Source organism: Lycium barbarum, chromosome 3 (genome assembly GCF_019175385.1).
Source record: "Lycium barbarum isolate Lr01 chromosome 3, ASM1917538v2, whole genome shotgun sequence".
Classification (NCBI taxonomy): Eukaryota; Viridiplantae; Streptophyta; class Magnoliopsida; order Solanales; family Solanaceae; genus Lycium; species Lycium barbarum.
Window position 1 is genome coordinate 129,375,002 of NC_083339.1, and position 15,853 is coordinate 129,390,854.

Genomic DNA, 15,853 nt, shown 5'->3' on the forward strand with positions numbered 1-15,853 from the left:
GATTGTATAAGCATTGAAAATGTTTTGATAGTTTTCACAACTTGTGGGGTTTTTATGTCTATAAGAGAAAATACTCCTTAAAATAGCCAAATTACATGTCCAAATATGATTTCAAACCATGGTTTTAAACCATGTCCAAATGGGGCCTACAATGTTATGCATATTTCGATTAAACTCAATAGCTTTAGTCCAAATTTTGTATTTATATTAAGAAATCTATTATATATATATATATAATTCAAAACCTAATTACTAGCATCTAATGTAATTATCCTAAAATTTAAAACCCATAAATTTCAAATTCTACGTGAGGCGTGGAAACCGTGGTACAACTGAAGGCAGGCAGGCAGCTACTAACAACTTATAACAAAATCTGAGGAACTTTTTGAATTTTTATCTAAATATTGAGATATAGTTAGACTCACGTTTCATTTCTTCCATACAAATATTATACAATAAAGTCTGGATTTGGAAAAAAGGAACAAAAAGGTCAAGAACCAGCCACACACATAGAGGTAGCTGGCGTGGTGGGGTAGTACAAGTAATAACTAGCGTGCGACATATATCCACTATAATTTTCCAAGAATATAAGCATTTGTCGATCAATCAACACCCACCAACTCTTACTCTTAAACTCCAGTTAATACTGCACCATTTTTCATGCATACACAAAAATCAGAATCAAGAATTGGCAAGTAAAAAATGGTGCAAGTTTCGGAGAAAATCAGGGCATTTCTGAATGATAGATGGCTAGTTTTTGTAGCTTCTATGTGGGTTCAGTCTTGTTCTGGAATTGGGTATCTGTTTGGGAGTATATCACCAGTGATCAAGAGTGGTATGGGTTATAACCAGAGACAAGTTGCTTTATTGGGTGTGGCTAAGGATTTGGGTGATGCCATTGGGTTTCTTGCTGGTAGTTTGTGTGAAGTTTTGCCCATATGGGCTGTGTTATTCATTGGTGTTGTTCAGAATTTTGTTGGATATGGTCTTGTTTGGCTGATTGTTGCTCACAAATTGCCTGCTTTGCCTCTCTGGGTGGTCAGTTCACTTTTTTTTCTTATCTGTTGCAATTCTTGTATATGATTGTCGTTCTGCAATTTTATTGGTTTTTGTAGTATGAAGTTTTAGGTTCATTTGCTATGATCTGAAAATTTGAGCTATTATACTTGCTAATAGATAGAGTAATAGGATCAATTTGTTTAGCAAATTGGCTACAAATCAGCAGAAGGATCTCTAGTGGAGATAATTGACATCACTACTTTTTTTTTTTTTGTTGAAACCGTGGTGTTGGGGCTAGCTTGCTCACATCTCGACTAATTTCACTTAATACCTGCCACTTCCCACCAGCAACAGGTATCAGGTAACTCTGTCCACTAAGGCTAGGACAGATGGAAAGAAATCACCTAGTGTTTTACCTCTGTTGGGATTTGAACCTGAGACCTCGTGGTGCTCAAGCTACTTCATTGACTACTAAGCCACACCCTTGGGTGCTAATTGACATCAATACTTTCCTCCAAAAATGGAGGGGAATTCCAATTTCATGTATGCTAAATTTGCTAATAGAAGTTTTACCTTAAAAATGGAACAAGTCCTGAAGAGTAGAGAAAGTAATCATGAGAAAAACTTTGTTTAAGGTTTCTCTATTAGCAATTTTTGTACCGACATTCTGGAGAATATTAGTCTAGTAATTCCTCTATGATTACCAAAATGCATTTTGGATATTCAGAAGTTGCATGACATTTTGTATTATTGGACTTCAAACTTCTGGATTTTGAATTGCAATTCTCGTTGATAACTTCAAAATGAGTAGAATATCATTATACACGTGAAATGGCATGCTGATCAAGTTTGAATTTGATCTCAAAGCCAAGTTCCCATGGTAATCGTTTCTGTCACTTCCAGATCTCCCCTCCTTTCACCTCATAGGAAATGATAATTAAAAACAATAAAGGGAAACAAAGAAGCAAGCTAGATAGCTTTTTCTTCTTAAAGTCATTTCAAAAGGATTCGACATTATATTTTCTTTTGAGAACCTTGATATGGAGGGTGAAAAGGAAGGAGCTAAACTGAGATAGTTACTGTTGGATTTGGTAACTTTACTTCTCAGCAATCATGCATCAGCTTTCCTGGTGCTTTTTACCCAGGAATATATCATTTGATAACCTACAATTATGCTGGGGAACAATCTATGGATTCTTAAAAAGTAACGTCTCTTTTGTTTTAATGGTAGGATTTTTTTTTTCCTCCCCTTTCTCCAAATAAAGTTGCAGGTGAAGCCTATATTGGCTCTGAGTTTCCCTTTTTTGTAGCTTTTGGATTGATAGTAGAACTTTCATGAGTGATTTTTTTTTCTTTATGAGATATGGCCATGAAGTAGTGAAACAACTACTTGTTCAGTATCTTGAGATGTTCAGTTCAGGTTGGAAATACTATCCAACCAACCAGGCACATTCATCTAACCAGCTGCTAGCTATGTGGACATGTTCCTTGGTTTATGATTTACTTGAATATCTTAATATCAATCTATAGACAGATCACAGGAACCACCAATCATAACAATTAGGTAGATGCATTTGAAGCACTGATTTCTGTTCATCACTTCCTTGAAAGACCTATATTTATGGTGTCCAACTGGAATGCAGCAATTGGGAACAAAATATTAGGTGTATGAAATTTAACTAGATAAGATCATAGCATTGTGTACATCTGTAGCCAGAGAATAACTGATTGCAGGTAAGAGTAAAATTGGAAAAGCAGGGGAGAACCAGAAAATGTCTTACCTGTCTTCCATGATGAGAGATTAGAGAAGTTGTCTTTACAGCAGTTATTGCTTAAAAGATCTGCCTGGCTAAATGTTCTGTTTTGATCCCAAGTTATTGTCTATGTGATAGTGATGTATGAGTTCCTCATTTTGCTGTGATGTTTGTACTTTGTGTTCTGGAGGATCTTTAGAAAGTTTAGGCTTAGAAAATAGTTTTTGATATGTAACTCACTTATGGATGTGCTTTATACATTCTTGGATTTGCTATTGCATGTTATCCCACAAGGGGCATTACTGTATACAGTTTGTTATCAATAAAACTTGAAACTTTCCATTGACTCTGTCTTTTGTGTTTATCTTCTAACATCATCAATAAGACAATAACACTTGAAACTTTCAAGTCACTCTGTCTTTTGTGTTAATTTCAGTGTAGAAATATATTTATAAAATTGATGCTAGGAAATTTACTATGTATAGTAGATCATGGATATGCTTGAGACAGTAAAACCAATTTGGTCTTGGAAAGAGGGTGCCTCAGGTGACAAGATAGGCTTCATGGGCTGTAAACCACAATAATGTATTTGTCACCCAGACTCTTTGAATTATTGGACCAAGTGCCGAAAGCTTTACTAAATATCATTATCATAAGAAAATAACTAATCTTGCTCACTGGTCCAGCAAAATTGGACAGCATCATCTCATTTTTACCAGTGGCTGCTGTACAAGACGTATTAACGCTTACTGTATGAGAAAATTTTGAACACTGGTGTTTCTGTTGCTTCTAGGTTGAAGAATCCCAATAGCTATTAGTAGCTAATCAACACTTGGATATAATGTTGGACAATTTTTGGCTTGCTGAACTCTTAAGTTAAGTTGAATGAACTTGGTGGTAGAAATGGAACGAGAAGTTGTTGAACTTGAGAAACAAGAAAAGTGGTGGTAACAGTATGTATTTAAGAAAGATAAAAAGAAAAACGAAACAGGTGGTAACAACTAACAACCTAAGGTTAAGAAGAGAAACCCTTGTTTGGAAACAGAAGAATAGAAGAGAAACCCTTTTTTTCTTTTGGAAATAGTTGTGTCTAGGCCAATTTGAGAGCACCTCGACTATTTAACTGACTAACCGGGTACTCCTATGGTCCCACCAGTAAAGGTATCTAGTAACTCAGCAACCCAAGGCTTAGGTAGATGGGAAAAAGTCACTTTAACTTTTCTGCATCTGTTGGTATTTGCACTTTGATCTCCAATGGTTCTCATTCCAATTTCATTGACCATAGCCCACACCCTTAGGTGCTAAAGAATAGAACGAGAAACTAACTGGCCAATACACTGGGACAGATGGACTATTGCTCTGCTAATAGACCTATACATAACAAAATAGTGAAATCCTGACATTTAGAAAGAAACTCCTTATGGTGTCCAATTTGTTTCCCAGCAGTCATGACATATCACATATGTTGTCTGTGAAATTATAAAAACCTAGGCTTGCAGGCAGTTTCCTTGATGCATTTCGCGTAGCATATTTGCAGGCAGTTTCCTTGATGCATTTCGCGTAGCATATTTGCAGGCAGTTTCCTTGATGCATTTCGCGTAGCATACTGCGGAATTCATAGATCAACTTACGATCTGCTTTAGAGAGGAAAGATGTTAGTGTTGGATGTATCTATATCATTTAAGGTTTTGTATAAAGCAGTTTTAACTTTATTAAATTGATAGAGAATAGGGGGAATACAAGACAAAGGCTCCACAATGTTTGTGATATAGACAATATAAGCTGGTTCTTAATAGATGAAGCTAGGGAATTAATCAACTTTAGACCAGAATAACTATCCAAAACACTTGAAAGTAGAAAATTAACATTGTAGAAAAGGAGTGATTTATACCCCTGAAAGCTAGCTTTATCAGAAAAAGAAAGAAGCGGTAATAGCATATTGAGGACAGACAAATTTCTTAAAGCTAGTAACTTAGGTATTTGGAGTCAATTGTTTCTAGAAATGAAGAATTAGAGATATAGGTCAAGATGATTTCTATAAGGGTCTGGAGGTAGGTGGAATCAGTGTTGTGAGTTGGGGATGTAATGCATTTTAATGACATTAAAGGAAAGTTTGATAATGTGGCTTTTGTAATACTGGCTATAACAAATGCTAAATAATAATTGGCATGTACTTGCCAAAGGAACCACTAGTAAGCAAGCTTGGCCCAAATGAGGACATAAAGATAGACATGTGATGAAACAAAAATGAATGATATAACAATCTACTGAGTGGAAGAAATGGTTAAGATGAACCTAGAGAAGATAAATAAACTGAGATGGTGCACACTTTAAGAGGCTAAACAACACACACCTATAAAAAAGAGTGATGCTTAACTAACAGTGTGAAGAGGTGAAGAAGACAATGACGAGAAATAACATGGGACAAATGAGAAAGGCTTGGTGTTGAGCATGGAGAATAAAATGCTAGCAGTCCCAATAATACAGTAATGCAGATGGTACCTATTTGTGAATGGGTTTTTCTTATCAATTACTCAATTTGTAAAGCTAAGAAATGCTTAAATTTGATTTTCTTAAATGAAACCAATCAAAACATGTTCAACGTAAACTAATGGTTGAGTTCCCTTTCATCCTGGATGTATTGGCACAATTCTGAATTTTCCTCTCTCTCTCTCTCTCTCTCTCTATGTGTTTTTCGTAATGCAACAGTTTTTTTTTTTTTTTTGTAATATTTAATTAACTGATGATTTTTCTTTTTTGCAGCTTTGCGTTTTGATATTTATTGGAACTAATGGTGAGACCTACTTCAATACAGGAGCCTTAGTTTCCTGTGTACAGAATTTTCCTAAAAGCCGTGGTCCAATAGTGGGGATACTTAAAGGATTTGCTGGGTTAAGTGGTGCAATTTTGACACAAGCTTATGCTATGTTTAACTTTCCTGATCAAGCCTCCCTTGTTTTCATGGTTGCTGTTGGGCCATCAATTGTAATTACTGCTGTGATGTTCTTGGTTAGACCTGTAGATGGTCACAAACAAGTTAGACCTTCAGATCATTCGAGCTTCCTATTTACCTACAGCATTTGCATTATCCTGGCAGCTTATCTGTTGGCAGTTTTGCTGCTTCAGGATTTAAGCAGTCTAAATGAGAATATCGTAACCATATTGACAATTGTCTTACTTATTTTAATAGTGCTTCCGGTTATTATTCCTATTTTTTTGGTTTTCTTGTCTGGACCAAGACCGGTTTTGGAGGAAAGCCTTCTTCCTGAGCCAGATAAACAAGAATCCTCTAGAATGGGGAGCTTCATTCTCAGCCTCAGCGAGGCGGAAGATGAGAAGTCTCCTGAGGTAGAAACACTCCCACCATCAGAAAGACAAAAGAGAATTGCGCACTTGCAAGCTAAACTATTCCAAGCAGCAGCAGAAGGAGCAATCAGAGTCAAGCGGAGAAAAGGTCCACGCAGAGGAGAGGATTTCACTTTACTTCAGGCTCTAGTAAAGGCAGACTTTTGGCTTATTTTCATCTCCCTAGTTCTAGCATCTGGTTCTGGTTTGACGGTGATTGATAATCTGGGCCAGATGTCTCAGTCGTTAGGTTATGCTAACACCCATATATTTGTTTCAATGATTAGCATTTGGAACTTTCTCGGCCGTGTTGCTGGTGGATACTTCTCTGAGAATATAGTAAAGTATGTTTCCAAGTTCCTAAGTACTAATATAGCTTCTGCCTAAAGCAAAGCATTTTTTCTGATGCTTTAACTTGTTTTATAATGATTATCAGATACTATGCATACCCAAGACCAGTGGCAATGGCTGCAGTTCAAGTCGTTATGGCATTTGCTCTGTTCTTCTATGCTATGGGTTGGCCTGGTTCAATATATGTAGTCTCTGTGCTGATAGGACTCTGTTACGGAGCACACTGGGCTATTGTACCAGCTGCAGTCTCAGAACTTTTTGGATTGAAAAGCTTCGGTGCATTGTATAACTTCCTTACATTGGCTAGTCCAGCTGGTTCACTGATCTTTTCTGGTGTTATTGCTAGTGGTATTTATGACTATCAGGCAAAACAACAACATGAACGTCGGGTTCTAGGTTCAGGACTGAATCTGGGAGTGCCTCTCCTTAACGATGATTATCTTACTTGTTATGGTTCCATATGTTATTCACTCACAATGGGCATCATGTCAGGACTCTGCATCATTGCATTCATCTTGAGTATGATTGTTGTGCATCGAACAAAGAGGGTTTATGCGCAACTCTATGGCAAGCCTCAAGCTTGAAGGATATTCGGCCTAAGATACTTTGCAGTCTATAGCATTCAAAAGTATCCTGATTCCTTGGCAGATCTCAAGTGATTTTGAGGAAAGAGATGTGTCACATATTTAATCTGCATCTACGCCCCAGAAACTGAAGCCTATATCATGTCTCTTTGTTTATAAACTATTGTATAGTGGTCTAGACAAACACAATTTTTAGATTGCCACTGAAACATATTATTTGAGTCTTGTAATTCAGTCTATGAAGGCTTTGAAACATAAGTGTGTTCAAAATATGGGAGGTTGTTTTGTTTTGCTGGAGATGTCAGTCATCTGTAATTCTTGATCATATGTCATGATCATTATTTGTGGCACATTATTAATTTTTAAAGAAATGTAGAATGCATTTGTTCCTTCGGTTACTTTCAAGTCTTGTCTGCTTCTGTCATTGAATGTAAAGAGCTAGTAGCTTTAACTTTCAGCAGTGTAGGAGGCTATGCAAAAGACAATATTTTGTCGGTTTGATGATAACACAGAAGTATCAGATAAAGACAATAGTGATAGTTTTGAATTCAAGTTCTGGTTTTTGGACAGTATCTGAGTGTTAAAAACACTGGTTTTCACTCTGACGCAATGTTCCATCCAGCTTAAGTTAATTAGAAAACACAAAATCAAAGTTCATGTTTTCTGCAGAATTGCAGTCTAAGACCTTAAATATCTGGTGCAAAAGCCTTGAGTAATACAACTCTGTTTAACAGAAGAAAAAAACATAGCTAAATCATATATCAGTCATTACAACTTTACACCAGATTCTTAATCATCAACTCAGTGCTAACTGCATTGTCACAAATTCTTAATCATCAACTCAGTGCTAACTGCATTGTCACAGTGACAGCTGAGAAATTTCAAGGAAGAGGAAAAACTTCATGAATAGTATTTTTAATCTGATCTTAAAAATAAAAATAAAAAAATTAATGTTTTTTTAATGTTAGTATTTGCTCATTTTGGTTCTCATTCACCAAAAAACCAGAAAGAAATATCAACACTAATTTTTTTTTTCCATATTTACTTGTTTATTTAATTAAGAAAGTTGCTAAGCTTACTAAATGTGAAATAAATTTCAGATATTAAGATGAAATCTTACATAAGGTCCTGCTACTGCTATCTATTCAAGGAAGTATAATTATATAGTACTAATTCAAAACTTTTATCAAGATTTGATAATAAAGACAAAACAAAATACAAGGAAAAAAATTTAGCAAGGAAAATTACAATCAATGTACATAGCCCAAAAAATAATTTATTAAATTTTATTCTCCAAATTACAAAAAGTTAAATTATCTAACTATAGTTAAAATTTAACCCTGGTAAGGGTTTAACCTCTACTAACCCCCCCCCCCCCCCCCTCTTCCCCCCAACTATAAAAGATCAAAATAATTTGGGTCAGGCCAAACCTTAAAATATTACACTTTAAATTCATCAAAACAAAGCCTTTTTTCCTATTTTTCTCTCTTTTTTCGAAAAAGTAGTGTTTACCAGCCAAAAATTGCACATTCTTCTAGGGTTTGTCGAAATTCTTAACGATCAACACTCTGTATAGCTATAAATGGCAAAAAAAATTATTTTTGTGTGGAAATTTAACAACGAGTCAGTCTATACGGTTCAACATTGCTTCTATTTATAGGTATACTTCATTTAATCAAATGCTTTTGCGTTGTTTTCATGCATGGTTGCATTCGGTTTTGCTGTAACTGTTTCAAGATGATTTCTGTATTAGTTTATATATATATATATACATGTCATATATATGTATGTGTGTGTGTATGTGTATTTCTGTGTTCATATATGTATATATGTATAACCCTTCCTTATTTCTTTTTAATCTGTGCTGATTATAGATGACTTAAATCTATATATAGATACCTGTAATTAATACATTTTTAAAGTCCATTTGAGTGATGAATATTTTTGTTTTTTGAAGCTTTGATTGTGGGATTCTGTTGTAGATTTTGTGTTGAATGTTTTCACAAAGAAGAAAAAAGTGCCATTTTTGAAGTGTACAACAACAACATACCCAGTGTAATCGCACAAGTGGGTTTGATATGAAATTCTGAAACTTTTGTAAAAGCAAGTAGATTTTCAGAGTCATAAATTGGTATCTATTACTTATCAGTTTAGAATGGTTTAAGAATGAAGATTTAGGATGACTTTTCGAGCTGTTGAATTTTACTTTTGTTTCGAGAAGATAATTAATGCGGAGAATTCATACAGCCAACCCTACCTCTTTTTGCTTGATGCTTTTTTTTGTTCTTGAAAATGGGTCTCAGGAGAAATCTGTATAAATCAACTTTATTTGTACAAATGGTACTTCGAGCGTTAAATGAGCATGAAGAGATGCATCTGTGGTTTCATAGCATATTCAGTTGCTATTTGTGTGCTCAGAGAAACTTAATGATGTTGAAAATTGATGTTCGCGCCATTGTAATTTAGGTTTCAGAAGGTCGGTAATTCAGTTTGTCGGTTTCCTACGATTGTTTGACCAGTTTCCTATAGATTTAGGGACATGATAGGAGAGAAATTTCAAAACGTAAGCTGCATTTATTTTGTGGCTGGAATGAGTGTCCTGATCTTGTCGTTACTATGTCCTGTTGTACCGAGAATATTATTTTTCAACTTCTCCATCTTTTTGTTTTTGGCTTCTTTAAACATCCATGATCTGGTGTGAGGTTACCTTTGCAAACGGAAAGATTGTAGAGAAGTTTGTGTCCCATTTTTGTTGGTTCTTGCTTCTGTTTGTCCACAGTCCTTTACATTTGGCTAATTGATGAAACATATCTGATTTTTTTAGGAAATAAGAAAATGGTGATTCTCAATAAACATAGTTAGATTTAGAAAGGTTTAATACAGTTAATTCAATAGATCGAACTGTTTAATGATAGGCATTGTTGTAAATTTCCCTTGTCTTATTACTAATTAGGTTTAGTTTCCGTAAAGTTCAGAATCTTTCATGGGTTCTTGTTTCCGGTGTTTGTGGAAACCATAGAGTGCATTAATTCATGATATCCATAAAGAATCGAACCCATAGTTTCACACTTAATCCGACTTGCTTTTAAAAAAAAAAAAAAATTCGTTATTACTTTCTGTTACTAGTACCATTCTCTATTTATGGTATTATTTCCCGCTTTCAAGTTTGTGGTTTTTCTGACTTGCATTTTTATACTGTTGGTATTCTTAGGTTTGAAGAGTCAAAGAAAATTCTTCTCCATAATTCACTTCACGCAATAACCAGGTTGTCGTGTGTTGCTCCATTTGCTGGTTGAATCTGAGGGTGACAATAAAGTTGGCTTGTTTGCAGCCTGCCAAAGTTGTTGGCAAATGGAATGTAATAAAGATGAAGCTGTTAAGGCTAAAGAAATTGCTGAGCAGAAATTAACTGAGAAGGACATTGCTGGAGCTCTAAAATTTGCTTTGAAGGCTCGAAATCTGTTTCCAGGCCTTGATGGTCTTTCTCAGTTCCTGGAGGTGATAAATGTTTATGTTGCTCATGAGAAGAAGATTAATGGTGAAGTGGATTTTTACGGTATCCTTTCTGTAGAACCCTCAGCTGATGACGAAACAATAAGGAAACATTACAGAAGGCTTGCTCTAGCTCTTCACCCTGATAAAAATCAATCTGTTGGGGCAGATGGGGCGTTTAAAATGATATCTGAAGCTTGGAGTTTGTTGTCTGATAGAACCAAAAAAATGATATATGACAACAGGCGTGCTATGAGGAATGCCACACCGGTGGCTCCCCAGCCACCAAAACCTGAGACATTCTGGACATTTTGCAATCGATGCCAGATAAAGTATGAATACTTAAAGCTTTACCAAAACAAAAGTCTTATGTGCCCCAACTGTCGCCGGCCTTTTTTGGCAAGGGAAGTTGCTGCTCCCATGACCAATCAAGCTTCAGCTTTTCCGTCGTCTTCCCGCCAGCAGCAGCAGGGTACAAACTATCCTGCTGCTAATGGTTCTTCTGCTTCAGGTGTGAAGCTCCCTACAGCTCCAAATTCTGGATTTGGCTCAACCGTTAGAGCAAACATTCAGCAGGATCAAGCTTTTAAGATGAAAGGTGCAAATGGGGCGCAGCCTTATGCCCCTACAGCTAGGCAAGCTGCACACCACGGTCAGCCAGCTGGTGGGAATTTGAAGCGAGCTCATGCAGAAGCAGCTATGAGTGCACGGAATCAGGAGGCTCTTCTGAAGAAAAAGAGACGCATAGATGACTTGAAGTCAAAGTTTCAAAGAAAAGGAATGGGAAGTAGCCAAGGAAATGAATTGGCTAAGAGTTCAAGGGAGTTATCCAATTCAGAAATTCGCAATATGCTGGAGAAAAAGGCTAGGATGGAGATCACCAAGAAGCTTAAAGAATGGAGCGCAGCTGCTGCTTCTCGAACTTCATATAAGGAGAAAAAGGACATGGAAAAAAAGAAGCAAACTGCTCCTGAAGTTATCACAAATGATCCGAGAAGGGATAAAACTGCTAATGATGCAGTGCTGGATTCCAAAATATTATCCGAGCAGAAAGAGACTATTGTTGAAGTTAAGTCAATGACTGTTCCTGATCCTGACTTCCATAATTTTGACAAGGATCGAACGGAAAAATCTTTTGAGGGTAATCAAGTCTGGGCTGCTTATGATGATGATGATGGCATGCCGCGCTATTATGCTCTAATTCACAATGTGCTTTCTAAAAAGCCATTTAAAGTGGAATTCAGCTGGCTGAACTCCAAAACTAACTCTGAACTCGGCTCAATGAATTGGGTGGGTTCTGGCTTCCTCAAGACCAGTGGAGATTTCAGAATTGGCAAGCATGAAACCAATAAGACGCTCAATTCTTTCTCCCACAAGGTCAAGTGGGTGAAAGGGGCTAGAGGTGTTATCCAAATTTTCCCCAGAAAGGGGGATGTTTGGGCTCTGTACAGGCATTGGTCTCCTAAATGGAATGAGCTAACTCCGGATGATGTGATACAAAACTATGATATGGTGGAAGTACTTGGAGACTACTCTGAGAAGGAAGGTGTCACAGTTGCTCCATTAGTCAAAGTAGCTGGCTTCACATCAGTGTTCCGTCAATGTTTGGACCCTAAATATATTCGCCATATTCCAAGGGAAGAGATGTTTCGCTTCTCTCATCAGGTACCTTCATATTTTCTCACAGGCCAAGAAGCTCCAAATGCTCCCACTGGTTGCTGGGAGCTGGATCCTGCAGCCCTGCCCTTTGAACTTCTTAGAGTCATGACAGATGCTCAACTAGAGGCTCAGAGAAAAGCTGCAGATCCTTCGGACTCAGAAAGGACATGTGATGAAAGCAAAGAGAAAGAGAAGTCCTGTGTGATTGGTGACAGCAATGTGACAAAGCCCATAGTAACATATTCAAGAAAGAAGAAGGCGAAAGCAAGTACAGTTGAACCCAAGAGAGAAACAAGCTCAGTTGCTGCTTGATGATCAAGTAATTTTTGTTTTGTTGTTCTCAGTAGTTTTAGCTCCAACAACCCCCCACCCCAAAACCCCTTGTTTGACTGCCAATGATAGAGTAGTTGAAGACCATGAATCAAGCACCCAAATGAACGTTTGGAGTTGGTTTTTTGTGCGTCTATAGGTTACCGATCAAGAAAGAGCTATACTGTAAAAACTTGAATCATACTGTATATTTCAAGTTTTTTTCTTAAGTAACTTTTCGTCAATAAATTTTCTAAACCATCTTAAGTTTATAATTGCTTTCTTTTTCTGTTTCTTTTAGTGGCTTTTATGGGTTATGTGGTGCTATTTTTGTGAAGTGAACTACAGGGACTTCAAATCAATTTCAGCACAGTGAGTATTAATCATTTCTCTTTTACTGCCATAGCCCAAATGATCTCATTTTCTTCTCCCTTTTAATTTATGTTTCTTAGATTTTCTTATTTTCTGGTTCTTATATTGCTGTATTGTGCATGGAGCTAGCCCTAGATCAAACACCTTTGCATGCAGGCTCTTTATTGAATCCATAGATCATTTTACCTGAATCTAGAAGTGCGTTTTTTTTTTTTTTATTATTATTCTGCAAGTCCTTAAAGCAACTCTTAGGCCTGGTTGCAGTACTTCCCGTCAAAGTTTAACAGTTTCCACAGATTAAATTTTTTAGCAAGGGTAGAGGGGTTGAACTCTTAATTGCCACAGGCAACAAATCATACAGAATAATGGTTTTCTATGGCACAAGCGTACATACAAGAACTCAGTACTACATGCTTTTTCTTCTGGTTTTTGCTGTTTGGCTTTCCAAATCTCTTGTTTAGCACGGGTTTTAAAATGCAGGGTTGCCTTGATGGACTGTAACCTCAAAAATGGTACGACCTTGTCCTAAATCAGTAACACACAAAAGTAAAGTTTTCACATGCAAATTGTTGTTGCAAGCATAGGGCCAAGCAGATAGCTCAATGTAGATAATTCATGAAACTTTGATTTGAAATGTAAATCATTGATCGACTAGAACATTGAATTGATTCGGATTTCACTTCTTTCTATGGCAGCAGAGGGTTGAACTCTTTGTCTTGGTATGGCAACTTTGCATGATGAATTTAGTCAGACGCCTTCAGCTATGGAGCCTAAGCATCTTACCTCAACTGAGGGAAATTCAGGGACACCTCCTACCATTTCTGTTACGGGAGTTAAAGTCCTCCCTTCCGGTAAAACTTTAAGTTCCTCAGACTCATTCCTGCAGTTCATCACCTCACTCGACACTGAATGACCCCTTTGGCAAGGCTGATTATGAATCTGATTATTACACTGCTAATGCTTATAACTTACCCAAACTTGATAACGATAAAAAATCACGGTTCTCAGACAACAAAAACCCTATTTCTGGGAGCTCTACCATGAAATGAACCTTTAAACCATGAAGTGTCACCCTCCATATCACAGTCAGAAGCGACTCCGTATTCTTCCAAGTCAACTCTGGCAATTCGTCAACCACAGAATCACCTCCCGTGCAAGTAATGGACAACTCTGCAAACAAATCTTACAGGATCCCTTCTTCAGTGTTTGCTAGAGATGAGTCTGCAAACCCAGCAGAGAGGAGTGTAACTTCTCATGAATCATTATTTAGCATTCACATGGGAACTATAACCAAAGATGCTAGTTTTTGGCAGTCGGGTGAGCCAGGAACTCCTCAAGACTTTTCTGAATCCCCTATGTGTGACATCTCTCCTTACCAGTCAAAGTCATGAGATGGAAATAGCTGAAGTAGAGGTCTCAAGGGGAAATGATGATCTAAATCATGAAAGACCTCTTGCTGAGAGACGTATTCTCATAGCTCAATGAAAAGTGGAACCAGTACAATGTCTTTTGCATTTCCAGTGTAGGCAGTCTACACTCAAACTCTCATATGATACATTGGCAACATTTTGTCCTTACTGTTCATTTAGAATGTGGACAATTATTTCCAGTGGGAATGTTAATTAGTTATTTCTATCTTTCTGTGCATACAAGTATAGTGGGACATCTACATTTTGACACCAAAAACTAATGATAAGATGTTCCAAAAATTATTATCTCCTTCTGCATGACCTGCTTGCTACTTACTATGAACATATCCTGTGGTTTCATCATTTACATAATCGACTTTATATCTGGACTCTGATCTTCCAGTCAGAGGCGTATCTAGCATTATAGATAGTAGTTTAATTGAACCCATAAGTTTTGCCGCGGACACAAATTTATGTTTAAAAAATTACTAAAAGTAGTAGATATGAACCCATAACTTTGAAAATATAATGGGTTCAATGCTAAGAATCTTAAGATTAAACCCAATCCACCTCTTGGTAGCATTGACATGTATCGTTTTGATAAATTTTTTAGTTTGAACCTGTTGTATTTTAAAAGTTATGGGTTCATGTCTACTATTTATTGTAATTTTTATAAATTTTTACGCATAAATTTATGCTCTAGTCAAAAGTTAGGGATTCAATTGAACCCCCACCTATCATCATGTTACATCCGCCACTTTTCTCATGATGCTCTTTCGGTTCTTAGGATTGCTTTCCTAATTGTCCCTTTGTTTCTGGCAATGAATCCTCATGGTTTTAAGTGATGAGTCCACAAGTGCTGGTGTAGTTGCAATTCAGTAAATCTTGTTACTCGCTTATATGTAGTTTATGAATTTGAAGTACTTGAATATGCACACATTGTAGAAATAACACCACTGGCCCTTTTTTGGCTTTGTTTTTGAGAAATAATAATTGTCACGCGGAGTTTTAAATTTCACAAGTGAATATCCTTGGGTTCATCCGTGAAATTTGAAATCCTTTGTGAATTTTGCCATAGGCTTTGGAAGAATGACATTCAAAGTTGGGATCACTGCGAATATTGTGGGAGAAAATCCTTGTATGAAATCTTCTATAAAGCCTTGAATATTAAAGCAAAGTGGCAACTCCATTAATTGAAGCAATAATTTGGGAGTCGTATTAACCATCGACTTGCTTCTTTGATTGACCCAATTATTCTCCTTTAATGAACCGTGTGAACACAAGTATTGAGGAAAAAAAGTTAGTGAATCATTTAATTAAAAAAGAAATCCAACTACTATAGAATTAATGACTACTCTTTTTTACGTTAAATATGTGTTTGTACATAATTCTTGTGCTAAAATTGTCACCATCGCATAAGGCAAAGCAATAGATTAACGTGTTAATATGAAAATAATTTAATTGCTCCGATTAACTAGTTAACATTATTGCTTGCAAAGAGAACGATATGAACAAATTAATGAGGATCATGAAAAAAAAATTAATTCCTCTTAATTACTTTCTTCTTATTATTTACTTA

The 15,853-nt window shown here is 36.5% G+C and overlaps 2 protein-coding genes across 6 annotated transcripts; both read left to right on the forward strand.

Annotated features, from left to right (window-relative positions):
• The first annotated feature begins 447 nt into the window (after nt 1-447).
• On the forward strand, nt 448-7,431 carry LOC132632466 (protein NUCLEAR FUSION DEFECTIVE 4-like). Its single transcript, XM_060348406.1, has 3 exons — nt 448-1,038; nt 5,517-6,442; nt 6,535-7,431. Exons 1-3 carry the CDS (start codon nt 703-705, stop codon nt 7,031-7,033), a joined length of 1,761 nt encoding a protein of 586 aa, XP_060204389.1. The 5' UTR covers nt 448-702; the 3' UTR covers nt 7,034-7,431.
• A 1,018-nt stretch (nt 7,432-8,449) lies between these two features.
• On the forward strand, nt 8,450-14,579 carry LOC132632467 (uncharacterized). 5 transcript variants are annotated; one of them, XR_009579406.1, is made up of 4 exons: nt 8,450-8,693; nt 10,245-12,503; nt 12,795-12,865; nt 13,561-14,579. XR_009579406.1 is itself a non-coding variant. In XM_060348409.1 (3 exons), exon 2 carries the CDS (start codon nt 10,385-10,387, stop codon nt 12,494-12,496), a length of 2,112 nt encoding a protein of 703 aa, XP_060204392.1. In that variant the 5' UTR covers nt 8,450-8,693; nt 10,245-10,384; the 3' UTR covers nt 12,497-12,503; nt 13,561-14,579. The 5 variants fall into 5 exon arrangements, 3 of the variants coding, with proteins under 3 accessions (XP_060204392.1, XP_060204393.1, XP_060204390.1); XR_009579407.1 differs by having other exon boundaries at nt 13,564-14,579; XM_060348409.1 differs by lacking the exon at nt 12,795-12,865.
• The last annotated feature ends 1,274 nt before the right edge of the window (nt 14,580-15,853 follow it).